Here is a 13,697-nt window from a genome sequence, read left to right on the forward strand (position 1 = left end):
TCCTTCCTTCCTTCCTTCTGTCCTTCATTCCTCCCTCCCTCCCTTCCTTCCTTCCTTCCTTCCTTCCTTCCTTCCTTCCTTCCTTCCTTCCATCCTTCCTGACAGTCTTGCTATGTAGCTCTGGCTAGTCTCAGACTCACAATCCTCCTGCTCTGGCTTCCAGAGTGCCGGGATGACAAGGTTAGGGTCAGGGGCATCTTCCATACACTTGTCCCCCAAGTATGTTCAACATTCCTATTTCTGTGCACACATGTATGTGGGGGTTCACACGCATGTGTGTGGAGGTCAGAGGATGATCTCAGATGTGTCTTAGGCCTTGCTCATTTTGATTTTTGAAACAGGGTTTCTCTCTGGGACCTGGGGCTCACCGAGTAAGCTAGGCTAACTGACCAGTCAGTCCCAAGCACCCCCCTGTCTCCACCTCCCAGCATGGGGCTAGAAGTGTACACTGCCACACCTAGCTCTTTCACACGGGAATCAAACCCAGGTCCCCATGCTCACAAGGCAAGTGCTTTACTGACTGAGCCGGATCCCCAGCCGGCACCACTTGAATTCTGACTCATGTGGCGCTCAGATGAGTCCTGCCTGTCCCTGCTAGCACTTCCTAGACAGCGAAGCCACTGCAGAAGTCCCTATTCCTTTAAAAGGTTCTGTCACCTCAGCAGGACATCCCCCAGGCCCTTCTTGCTCATCACCCAGCCCTCTGGGTGTGTGGAAACAGAGTATGTCTCTACAAGGGACGTGCTACAGGCACCTTCGACCCTGCCCTCTGCTTTCTGGACACAGAGGCACTGTATTCCAGGATGGCAGCAGGCCAGGCCATGGGAGAGCAGAATTAACTCTGAGGAAACCTCATCCAGTGGAGAAACGAGCGAGCCGCTGCGTTTGGAAGTTCCCAGGTTGGTAGACTTGAGCGTGTGCTCTACAGTGCCCCCAGGAGGAACTAAAAGGAAGAATCTTACCCCCTGGAAAGGATGCTCTACCCTGCTGAGCTGCCTGCAGGCTGCAGTCTACTGTCACAAGTACTGCGCTGGGGGCTTTGGTGAGCCAGCTGTCTTTGAGCCATTTCTGTCCCTGTAAGTAAGCCCTCACCCATATTCCTGTGAATAACCCCAATAAAACTCATCGACCCCCCAAGTTGCACTTTGGTGGTTAGCTGTAGTTTGGCTTGTCCTGGGCTCCCCATCTAGGGTGAGTAGATCTGCGCTGTGTCTCCCCAGAATATCTTGTCACACACACCCCCACACCCCTTCCCCCGTGGAACCACAGTGTGGCGCCCCAAGTCCTGTGCAGGTACCCAGCCAGTGAACACACCTGTCCCTGTCCTATGCACGGTTTCCCTGTGTCCTTCCTTGCCCTTCTGAGGCCAGGCCTCAAGCCACAAGTCCCTGGGGCACCCATTGGGAACCTGACCTCTGGCTGACTGTCCCTCCTCCAAGTCTCTTACTCAGCTCCCTGTGCCCAGTCCCAAGCAGGTCCTTAACTGGGGAAGAGCAGCTTTGGAGAGACAGGTGACTGACTTCATTGAACCAGCCTCCCAGCATGCCTTGGGAGACACTCCCTGAGAATGTCATCCCCTTCTTCCTATCTCAGGAGGCTGGTCCATCTGAGGCTACACAGAGCCATGAAGGCTCAGTAGTTCTCAATGCCCGAGACCAGGCTGCTCAGGCAAGGCTGGCTCCTTGCAAAGGGGAGTCCTTTAGCCATATCCAGCATATGCCTCACGACCCTCCATCCCCATTCACTGTTGGCTCCCCAGGCCACCAAGCTGGTCTAACCTTGGCCTCCAGCGTGGTCAGCCGCTCACTCATGTCGCTAAGCCGGGTACAGTTCATACATTCTGAAAAGAGAGAGAGGGAGAATAAAGTGAGGGTACAGTATAGATACCCAGGGGATGGAAGCCTGGCACCAGGATATCCTCTAGTGACAGACGGGCAAGAGATTTCTAATAATTTTTTGCCTGGAAAACTCCTATCCATCCCTCAGAACCTTATCCTTGAGGCCCACTCTCCTTTCTGCCACCTTGGGGACAGTCAGGAAGGACATGCTGGAGGTTGTGGTGTCTGATGGGAGGTCGACAGGCTGCATGGTGGTTGCTATGTGCTGAGACCCGGACAGGAGGAAAAGCGGGAATTAGCAACTCCACGCGGCCCACCCTTCTAAGGATGGGGAGAGGTGGGCGCCTACGAGATGAGCTTGGCAGTATCCGGTGGCCCGAAGGACCTTGGGAAAGTGAAAGTTGGGTTTGCAGCTTTAAGGCTCCTTCTTCAGGCTAGGACAAGACTCAACTTGTAGGGCCCTTGCAGGGCATGCGTGGAGCCCTGACTTCTACTTCCAGCACTGAAAACCAGGTGTGGTCCAGGCCTGGGATCCCAGCACGAGAGGGAGAGGCAGCAGGTGCGTTTAGGATTTGCCCAGTTATGCATCAAGCTCAAGATCAGCCTTTGATATGGAAGACCTTGTCTAAAATTAAAAAAAAAACTACCCGACCCCACTCCCGTAAATCCCTCTGGTCTTCGCATGACGGTTCATACCGCTGAATCCAGTACTTGGAAGGCCGTGCAGGAGGACCACCAAGAATTCCAGGCTAGCCTGGCCTACAGAACAACTTCCAGGCTAGATTGAGCTGCACAGCTAGATCCCCGCGCCCCCGCCCTGCCCTGTGTGTGTGTGTGTGTGTGTCTGTCTGTCTGTCTGTCTGTCTGTCTGTCTGTCTGTCTGTCTCTCTCTCTCTCTCTCTCTCACACACACACACACACACACACACACACACACACACACACACACAGAGCCACCAGTCACAATGCTCCCCTAAGCCCTCACCTCCTCTGGACTTTAATTGTCTGTTTACGTCTGTCTCCCCAGACCAAAGCCCTTTAATGTGGAAAAGAGGCATTCAAAGCCACTCGGGAGAGCTTTGATTGCTTCAGACCCTAAGGCTTATCTCTCAGCCTCTCTCTTCTTTACCTAGTTCAAAGCTTAGATTTGCAGGAGCCTCCTTCTGGAGAAAGAGATGCCCAGACACTCGGAGGCTTTGCTGTCTGGCGCCATAGCTGCACCCACCTTGGTAGCTGCCAGGGTCTTGGACACAGGCTGCTGCTGTGCAAGTGGCCTCCAGGAGGGGTGCGGAGGGGTACGGAGGGGTGCGGAGGGGTGCAGAGGGGTGCGGAGGGGTGCAGAGGGGTGCGGAGGGGTGCGGAGGGGTGCGGAGGNAGGGGTGCGGAGGGGTGCGGAGGGGTGCGGAGGGGTGCGGAGGGGTGCGGAGGGGTGCAGAGGGGTGCGGAGGGGTGCAGAGGGGTGCGGAGGGGTGCGGAGGGGTGCGGAGGGGTGCGGGCAGTCCCGGTGTAATGAGTGTTAGGACAAAAGTACTAGCTCTCTCTCTGCGTGTGCACAGGCCAAGCTGGGCCAGCTGCCCACCTGCCTGATGTGTCAACCAAAGTGTGAAGAAGCCGGGTACAGTGGTGCACGCTCAATCCAGTCCTGGGGCGGGGGAGGGTGGTGGGGGGAGAGATGAGGATGGAAACTTCGAGGTCAGCCTGGGCTATATAAGCCTCTATCCAAGAAGTAAGGCCGGCGAAGTGGCTCAGTGTGCAAGCAGGAGGCCCTGAGTTCAAATCCCCAGAACCCTTGTAAAAGCCAGGGCCAATGGGTTGGCACAGCAGCTAAGGGTGCTTTCTGCCAAGCCTGATGCCCTGATTTGAACACGGGGACTTACACATTAGCAGGAGAAAACCAACTTCCACAAGTTGTCCTATGACCTCTGTGCACGCAAACACACACACACAAATATATATATACACCAAATATATACACCAAATATATATATACACCAAATATACACACCAAATATATATATATATAATATAATATAATAATATAAATTATATATATATATTTGTCCAGAGGAGGTGAGGGCCTAGGGGAGCATTGTGACTGATGGCTGTGTGTATATGTGTGTGTGTGTGTGTGTGTGTGTGAGAGAGAGAGAGAGAGAGAGAGAGAGAGTTAGAGAGAGATAAAGACAGACAGTCACAGACAGAGAGAGACAAAGACAGAGACAGACACACACACAGGGGGTGGGGGTCTAGCGTGCACACACACACACACACACATATATACATATACACATACACATACACATACACACACATACACATACACATACACATACATATACATATACATATACATATACATATACATATACATATACATATACATATACATATACATATACATGAGAGAGAGGCATGGTATGGGGGTGCTATAATCCCAGCAACCCCAGTACTGTGGGGATCACAACCCAGTCAGGAGAACAATGAGCTCCAGGTTCAGTGACAGACCCTGCCTCAAGAGAATAAGGGGAGGGATGACAGAACAGGACATCTGATGACTTCCGTTGGCCTCTGCAAGCATATGCACAGGTGCACGAACCTGCACACGTGTGTACATGTGTCACATGCATACACATGCACCAAAATGATAAAACAAGAACAGGAAAAAAAATGCAAGAAGAAGACGAGCAATAATGAGAAGCAGACGGGAGATTTGGCCATGTGCAGTGGGGAGAGGAACAGGTCAAGAAGTCACGTGACTCTGTCAGCCTTTGAACTCTTGGCTTAAGGGAAAGGGTTAGGGAAGGAAGGAGAGCCGGGTGTAATTAGCAGTTCTGGTCAAGGTGGGGTCTGGTTGGTCACTGTCTGGTTCTGCGGAGTGGTCCAAAGGAAGCTCTTGTTTGATCGGAACAGGCTAATTCTCAGACGTGAGCTGCTGCAGCCTCCTCTTCATTAATCACTGTTCGTGTGGACTCAGGCAGGGGCTTTGTCCCTGGAATTCAAGGTGACTATAGGTTTATGGGTTGTTGTTTTTTAAGATTTATTTTATTTTCAACTATGTGTCTGTATGTATGACTGTGTGTGTGCGCATGTGCGTGTGTCTGAGTATCTATGAGTGTCTGTGCATGTGGATGCAGGTGCCAACAGAGGCCAGAAGAGGGCGCCATATCTCATGAAGCTGGAGTTACAGGAGGTTACAGCATGAGTTCTTAGAACTGAACTGTCTTTTACAAGGATGGCAAGCAAGTGTTCCTAACCACTGAGTCATCGCTCAGGCCCCGTGATGACAAGTCCACAAGCCTCTGCATGCTCTGGAACAGGAGAGCGCAGATGCTGACAGTAAGGAGCCCCGTGACTCTAATCTCACCCTTCACTATGGATGGTGATAAGCTAGATCAGGTATCACCAAGTTTTAGATGGATGCCCCTGAGTGATTAATGGACCTAGGAGCAGAGGTAGCAGCTGAACCAAAGTAAAGGATGAATGCAGGATGACGGCGGAGATACCAGGCCCGCTTCCTGCCTGCCTGGTTTTACTTAGTTGCCTTGTAGACCTGGGTCAGGAGTCAGTGCTCTTTAGCAAATGAAATCCAAAGTATCCAGCTGTTGTTTTGTCTTGTTTTTGAGATACTGAGGGTTGGACTAGAGTAAGTGCTCTCCCACTGAGCCACGCCCTCAGCCCCTCCCTGGGGGATTCTAGGCAGGGGCTCTACCACTGAGCCACGCCCCCAGCCCCCTCCCTGGGGGATTCTGGGCAGGGGCTCTACCACTGAGCTACATTTGTAGCCCCTCGCTGCAGGCTGGAGAGGGTATAGACAAGTGCTGTACCACCAAACCCCACCCCCAGGTCTCTTTTACTTTGTACTTTGAAACAAGGTCTCACTAAGTTGTTCAGGTTAGCCTTGAACTCATTCTGTAGTCCAGCCTGGTCTACAACTTTCCACCCTTTGCCTCAGGCTCCAGAGTAGGGGGGGGGGGTGACAGGCATGTGCCACCTGGCTCAGCTCTAAGTGTCTGTTGTAACAAGATTATGAGTACAGGAGAGTCAGGCTGTGTCCTCCATCCCCACTCCTGTCCTCCAGGCTCAAACTAAAAATCCCTTGGCAAGAAGAATGACACCCGGCCCACCTCGGCCCACCTCCAGCTCCCAGCCCTCTTGACTCATTGGAAGGAACTCTATGTCTTGCATGGAGCAGCGCTCCCCACATCACACACACACACACACACACACACACACACACACACACACACACACACACACACACACAATCCCTCCCTCCTACCCCAGCCTGCTCCACATCAGTGGTTTATAAACAAGTTTTAGGAACAAGAACCCTCTTTCCTCTCTCCATAAAACCCTGTCATTCTGATACATAAAACAGATCAAAGACGGAAGGGTAAACACTGAATATTAACACACAGAGAGGAATGAGAAATGTGTACAGTATCCGAGGTGGGAACCAGACAGGACTTTACAAAGGAAAAGCAAGAGGGGGAGGTGGGTTTTTTTTCTGGTTAAACGTGGTAGATTGAATGCACATGTCCTCTAGAGGGGAACTGGAGGTAAAGAAACAAAAAAGGCACAGAAAGAAAAGGCAGATGGTACCTCAGCTGATGACCGCGCCACTCAGACTCTCCTGAGATGGAGTGCAGACAGGCCATCCATCTTATCCTGGGAAACCAGGAGCCAGGAGGTCAGGTCACAGCCTTTAGACCCTGCTGCAGTTGGAGCAGAGAGCGAAGGGTCCTCTGAGGGGTGGGACCAGCCAAAAACCAAAGGGCCAAGGACACCGGAGTCCCGGGAGGGCCACTGATGAAACACTGGGTCCCGAGAGACCTGCCTCTTGCACGTGCGTGTTTGTGTGTGTGTGTGTAAATAAACAGGTCTGTAGCATGGGGGAAGGAGGGCAGGGGGAAGGGGAGTCCAGAGGACTCCCGGTGTCCCTTAACAGGATGGGCAAGAACCAAAAGGAGCACAGGACCCTGTGTCCACCACTCCAGTCCTGTCTTGGGTCCTCTTCACCCAGCTCTCATCCATCCCACACTGAAGGCCATGCCCACCCATCCCTAGTCCCCATCTACGCTTAACTAATTCCCCACATACCTGTAATTCTCCACGCACCCCAACTCATGCCCCACCCACCCCTAACCCATGCCCCACCCACCTCCAGCCCATGCCCCACCCACCCCCAGCCCATGCCCCACCCACCCCCAGCCCATGCCCCACCCACCCCCAGCCCATGCCCCACCCACCCCCAGCCCATGCCCTACCCACCNCCCATGCCCCACCCACCCCCAGCCCATGCCCTACCCACCCCTAGCCCATGACCTCCACCCCGCAGCCCATCCCGACCCATCTCCCGCGTTATCTTCTACCCATCCTCCACTCACTCCCTAAATATCTCCAGTGTTTCTCCAACCCGTTTGTCATCTGCCCCCTTCCTCTACACCTCATCCCCCACCTGTCCCCACCCCTATTCCCTGTTGCCATGGCCTATCTGCCTGCTCTTCCCTCACCCCTCTCCCAGGCATTCTTCCCCATTATCCTCTTCTGTGCCCCCCATCTCCACCCACCGTCCTCTTCCCGTCCTTCATCCATTCTCCAGCGTATCTTCTTAGCATCTGCCAGTTCCGCCAGCTCCTGCAGCTCACACCCACCTAACCCCCCAACCCTCTCCTTACAAGACCCACCCTGAGGTTCTGTGAAGTTCATGTGGAGTCGGCAGCTCTAACGGCTGTGGGTTATGTCAGGGCTCTTTGGTTTCCCGCAGCCACAGGACAACTGGGACTTTATGGGGTTTGTTTTTGGTTTTGTTTCTGCTTTTTTGAGACAGGGTTTTGTGTTGTCCAGACTGGCCTTGAAGCCAAGGGTGACTTTGAACTCCCCACCTCTACCTCCTAAGTGCTGGGACTAAAAGCATACATCACCACACCCACTTGGCTTGTGTCACAAAAGTGATTTTCACCTTGAGCCTTGGCACCCCCTTCCCAGACTAGAAGGTCCCCACCCCACCCCAGGGGGCCACCACAAACAGCCAGAGGACCACAGTGGACCTGGCTTGGGTAAACTAGTGCCTTGGCCCTCCCAGGGATCTGGGCAAATGGCACAGTCCTGAGGCTTCTAAAGGTTTCTAGGGGCTGTTTCCAGGGTCCGGAGCAACAAATAAGACCCTTTGCGGGGGGGGGGGCAAGGGCAGTCGAGGGAGGGAGCCTTAGAGTCTGCAGGGACCCGTTTCTGGAAATGTGTTAGGCCCAGCCCAGTCTGCTCTGGCTTTGCGCTTGGCAGGTGCGCAGTGGCTTGGCCCTTGGAAGATGCTGGGCCAGTGAGGCTTGTTCGGCGTCCCAGCCTCAGGGGGGTGTCTTAGTGGTCCAACCCTCTTGGACACCCCACAGCACCAGCCCAAGCAGGCCTTGCACATCTGGTTGGTTTATAGCTCCCCTGGAATATGTCACCTGCAGGCAGTTAAAGCCAATTTGTTTAACTTGTTCTAATTACTGAGCCGCATAGGCGGGGCCGGTCCTGTCCCCTGGCTCTGGAACCTGCCCAGAGACATATCTGCCATGCTCTGGGCCTCGGTGGCCCTGAGTAAGATGCAGGCCTCAGCTTTGGGAATTCCGAGCGATGTTAGACCATCCTGACTACTCCACAAGGCAGGCCAGGAGGAAAGGACCTTCCCAGCACCAGGAGCATAGCTAATCCGCCGATCCCCATGAACCACAAGTGCTCCAGGCTGGGCGGGGGGAGGTGCTATCTCAGTGAAGTGCCTGCCTTACACGCATGAGGACCGCAGGGCGGCCCTGAAAAGACAAGCATGAGGGCGGAGCCGTTGGTGGGCCTCTGGGGCGGACCCACTAACTAGTCACCCAGTTTACCAAACCTGCTCCGTTCCAGGTCAATGAGAAACCTTGTCTCAGAGAAGAAAGTAGCCCGATGTGGGGTCACGCTGCTAGGAGCTGGCGAGGTAGAGGCAGGAGGATTGTGAGTTTTCAGGCCAGCAAGATGACTTACTGGCTAGAGGTTGTTTACCTTTTCTATTCCCAGATTCCAAAATAAGGTGGAAGGAGAGAACTGAGCTAGAGACTTGTCCTCTGACCTTCATGTGACCTCTAGCGTCCCCCCACCCCACACACCTGTCGTTCTAGGACAGAACAATTACTGCGAATTGAAGTTAGTCTGGGCTACGTAGTATGTTCAAGGCCAGCCTGGGCTACATATTGAGGCCCTGGGCTTGAGCCCTCTCTTGCTCCCTGCAGGGTGACCTCAGTTGCCTCATCTGTAAAACTGGGTCCACACTGGATCAGATCCAGGGCCTTGGGCGGATTCCCTAGGTCCTCCCTTCACCCGTAGCTTCTCACTAACACCCTCTGGTGACCCACCCACCAGAAAGAGAGAGTGGGCGTGTCCTTTGGCTACCTGCCTTTGCCCCGCACTGCTGCTGCTGGTGGCTGTACTCTCAGAACTCAGTCATCACTTCCTGCATGAGGCTGGATTCCTGAGGGTGGGCTCTGAGAAGGGCTTTGTCGATAAGGTAGGAGTTGGCTAGAGGAGGGAGTTTAAAGAGACAGCAGACTATCTGAGACATTAGTCATAGACCCTAGTGGACCACCTCTGGAGAGGGACATAGGAACGGGCAGCGTAGTGTGTGCTAGCTTCCCCAGCCTGACAGCCAACAGAAGGTAGCGTGACCTGTCTTAGTTCACACATCAGGCTTCATCCTCTTGCTGCATGGAGCCAGTTGTGCCAGGCACAGGGGACTAGCTGTTGTTGTCAGCCACACAATAGTGAAGTGACTCCCTCCCCCTCCCCCTCCCCTGCTCCTCCTCCTCCCTCTCCTCCTCTTCCTCTTCCTTCCCTCCTCCTCCTCCTTCCCTCCTCCTCTTCTTCCTTTCCTCCTCCTCCCTCTCCTCCTCCTTCTCTCCCTCCCCCTCCTCCCGTGCTCCTCCTCCTCCTCCCCTGCTCCTCCTCCTCCTCCTCCCCTCCCCTCCTCCTCCTTCTCCCCCTCCCCCTCCTTCTCCACTCCTACTTCCCCTCCCCCACTCCTCCACGTTGTCTCTGAGGACTTCCCTCTATTGGTCACCCTTGCTGAGCAGCCTCCATGGCCCTCAGAAAAAAGCCCAAGTCATGGCCAGGCTTACTATTCCTGCAAATCCTCACCACCCTCAGCCACACTCAGGACGCCATGATGCCTTCAGCTGGGCGGTGCCCCTCCTCCTGGCTCGCGCTCCCAAAAGCTGGACCACTTCACCGTTTGGGCCACACTTCTCAGCGGGACATGCCTCTTATAGATGAGTCACAACCCTACAGTGAAAGCCACAGCCCTTCTTACTTGGACACGCCCTCCCCATCTGGGCCACGCCCCCTCCACCGGGCAGACACTCCCTCTGGCTAAGCCACATTCCTCCCATTGGCATAAGCACCCTCAACACCCACTCCTTCAACCAAGCTTCACACCTCCTAGGATATACCCCGCATAGCTAGGCCATACCTTCTTCCTTTGGGCCACAGCCCCTTCAGCTGTCCCCGCCTTAGAGCTATGCTACATCTCCTCCCACTGGGACATGCGCTCTTACAATTAGGTCACACGCTTTCAGATGAGCCATGCCCCATTTAATAGAACATGCCCTCTACGGCTGGGCCACATCTCTTCCCGTTGGATCACACCCCTCCTACTGGCCACACCTCCTTTCATCGTAGCCAAACCCCTCCCCCTCAGCTAACCCACGTCCCATTCCATAGAGCCGCACCCCATTCCTACCAAGCCCCACCCCTCAGTCACGCCCGTAGCCCTTCTCTCTGGACCATACTCCATCCATCAAATCCGTTCAGGCCTCTGTCCTTCCCACGTAGCTCTTCTTCAGGTGGCGTCATGTGAGCTATTCTGCGTCTCCTAACCTTGGCAACAGTCGTCTTCCCTGCCTCTTTCCTTGGCTCATAGTTAATCGGCATATTTAGAAACATCAGCTTTGGCCCAAGTAGAAAGACGCCATTGCCAAGAGGGGAGCAACACGGCCCTCGGCAGTGTTGGACACAGGGTGGCTTCTTCCTTCATCCATTATCCAAGCTCTAGGAGAGAAAAGCCGCGGGACAAATGCTAGGCTGCGCTGTGCGCACGTGGTCCACTCTGCGCTGGAGGGAGGAGGGTGTGAAGAGAGAAGGTTCCCGCTGTGTGAGGTAAACCAGCACTTGCCCAGCCCAGGAAAGGCCGCAAGGGCTCTGTCACATCTGGGGAAACCTAGCACAGCCCAAGAAAGCCGACCTGCAGGAGTCATGATTGGGCAAGGCAGGACCTTCACACAGAGAAGCCCCAAGTTCTAAGAGGACAAGCCTGGCATGCCCAACACAAATATGGCCCCTAAGATGGGAGACACGGAGCAGGAGAGAAGAACGCAAATTCAGAACAGAGCACGAGTCAACAGAAGAAAACAAAAACAAACAATAAAGCATCAAGCCAGTTCTTCAAAACCCTAAAGCAAAAATCACAATGTTTTTCTGTGTATTCAGTACCTTTAGAGAGCTGTGAGTATACGATATCCCTGGTGTGATTGGTTTTTTTTTACATTTATTTGCTCTGGGTGTGTGGGCACGGGTGCTGCGTGCATGTAGAGGTTAAAGGATAACGTGCAGGACTCTGTTCTCTCCATGTATGTCCTAAGGACTGGACTTGGGCTCTCAGGCTTAGCGGCAAGCCCCTTTACCCACTGAGCCAACTCACGGGCCCTATGATCATCTCCTGGGAGACAGACATCTGCATCTATCTGCCTGTGGGGGATTATCCTGACTAACTTAGCTGAGGTGGGAAGGCGCGCATTGACTTTGGATGAGCCTGTTCCTTGGGCAGGAATCCAGAGCTGTATAAAAGAGAACGGTGAACCGAGTCCGGGAAGATTCATGGCTGAGTCCTAACTGCAGGTGGGATCTGAACCAGTGGGTTTCAAGTTCCTGCTACCTTGACTTCTCTCCTGTGATGTACCTCCAGTAAAAAAAAAAAAAAAAAACCCAAAGCCCAATCCCCCCGCCATGTTGCTTTCGTTATGGCATTTTATTACGTCAAGAGAACAAAAACGCACATTCAGAAGTGAAAATTTTGAAAAGTCCAATAAAGGGTTGAGATATAGGAATGTGTTTATAACATTCTAAGGGGAAAGTGTGAAAGCTGAAGAGAAACAAATCTTTAAAAAAGGCATATAATCGCAAAAACTCAGACTCTCAGAGGTAGAAAATAATAAACGTTTTCGAAGGCAAGATGAAGCCCGTGGGAAATGTCAGAACCAGGTTGGTGTTGGAATCCCCTAGACATCACCAAACAGCTGGAGTGGAGGAGCGGAAGCCGCCAGTGTTCTCTTGAGAAGGAGGATTTTTTTTTTCCTCTGGCTGAGATCTTATACCCAGCACAACTGTCACGGAAGATTTGAGCCTGGAATTGGTTTTAGACACGCACATTCCGAAACGTGTATTCACACCTCACATGCCTCCTCTCCTCTCAGAAAGGGGTGAAGGATGAGCATCACCCAAAGAAGAGAGCAAACCAGAGAGAAGAAAACACCAAACATGAATATGCAAAAAAATATGGCTTTGAACTCCAGAGCCGAGGATGATCTAATCCTCCTGCCTTGGTGCTGGAGTTTCAGGTGTGTGCCACCAGGTGTGGTTTCTGCATTCCCGGGGATGACTCCCAGGCTTTGAGTGTGTGCTACCAATTGTGCTACAGCCCTGGCACCCACTTCCCTTTTGAAAAAGTTTAAAGCCTTGAAGAACTGACTTTTCCCCCATATATAACATAATTTGAAATACTATTTTTGGTGTTGGCATTTAAACTCAGAGCTTCATGTGGGCTTTGTATGTATCCTCCCACTAAGCTACACCCCCCGCCCCCTGACACAATTGCATTTTTTAAATGGGGAAAAAAAATCAGTGCTATATAAAGAGACGGACAAAATTGGATCTGTATTCTGTTTGTAATTATATAAAAGATGGATAGCCAGGGATGGAAGTAGAGGGGACAAACAGAAATAGTTGCATCGAAGTGGGCAGGCTTCCCCCTTGTTTTTATAGAACTTCTGGGTGATGTAACATCTTGGCTCAGTCTGCTGGTCTGAAAATAGGGTTGGCCATCTCTACCTCATTAGAGAGTTGCTGGGGAAAAGTCAGGGGAGAAAGGGGCGTCTAATACCCCTATTTCCCCTCTTATCTCCCTCCTTCCCTCCCTCCCTCCCTCCCTCCCTCCCTCCCTCCCTCCCTCTTTCCCTTTTTCCCCTCCCTTTCTCCCCCCCCCAAGATAGGTTATCAGTATGTAAGCCTGGCTGGCCCAAAATTCACTATATAAACCAGGCTAGCCTTGAACTCAGAGATTTCTCCGTTCTCCTTTTTCCTAAGTATGTGTATCTACACATAGGTCTGTCTGAGGGTTTATTGCATGAGCACAGGCTCCTGCAGAGGCTAGAAAAAGGGTATCGGATTCCCCTAGAACTGAAGTTTAGGCTGTTATGAGCTATTTGATGTAGTTACTTGGAACTGACCTCAGGCTCCCTGATTGATTAGGGAGGGCAGTCTTCTCTGGGTGTTGCCACCCTTGGGTAGATAGATGGCCAGGGTGCCCTGAGAACAAGCCAGCGAGCATCATTCCTCCATGGATTCTGCTTCAGTTCCTCCCTCTAGGTTCCTGCTTGAGGTCCCTTCATGAGGGAACTGCAAAGTGTGTAAACTGAAATAAAACATTCCTCCCCAAGTTGGTTTTGGTCATGATGTTTATCATAGCAATAGAAACCAGACTCTGTCTGTCTGTCTGTCTGTCTGTCTGTCTGTCTGTCTGTCTGTCTGTCTCTGTCTCTCTCTCTCTCCCTCTCTCTCTCTCTCTCTCTCTCT

The 13,697-nt window shown here is 52.7% G+C and overlaps 1 protein-coding gene across 2 annotated transcripts in view; it reads right to left on the reverse strand.

Annotated features, from left to right (window-relative positions):
* Positions 1-13,697, reverse strand: part of Col26a1 (collagen type XXVI alpha 1 chain) — a 146,353-nt gene that overhangs the window by 21,675 nt on the left and 110,981 nt on the right. For both annotated transcript variants that reach the window (XM_021222731.2, XM_021222730.2), the window contains exon 4: positions 1,779-1,840. In XM_021222731.2, coding sequence (XP_021078390.1) covers positions 1,779-1,840 — 62 coding nt within the window. The remainder of the gene's footprint in view (positions 1-1,778; positions 1,841-13,697) is intronic.

This window comes from Mus pahari, chromosome 23, assembly GCF_900095145.1.
Source record: "Mus pahari chromosome 23, PAHARI_EIJ_v1.1, whole genome shotgun sequence".
In the NCBI taxonomy this organism is placed as follows: domain Eukaryota; kingdom Metazoa; phylum Chordata; class Mammalia; order Rodentia; family Muridae; genus Mus; species Mus pahari.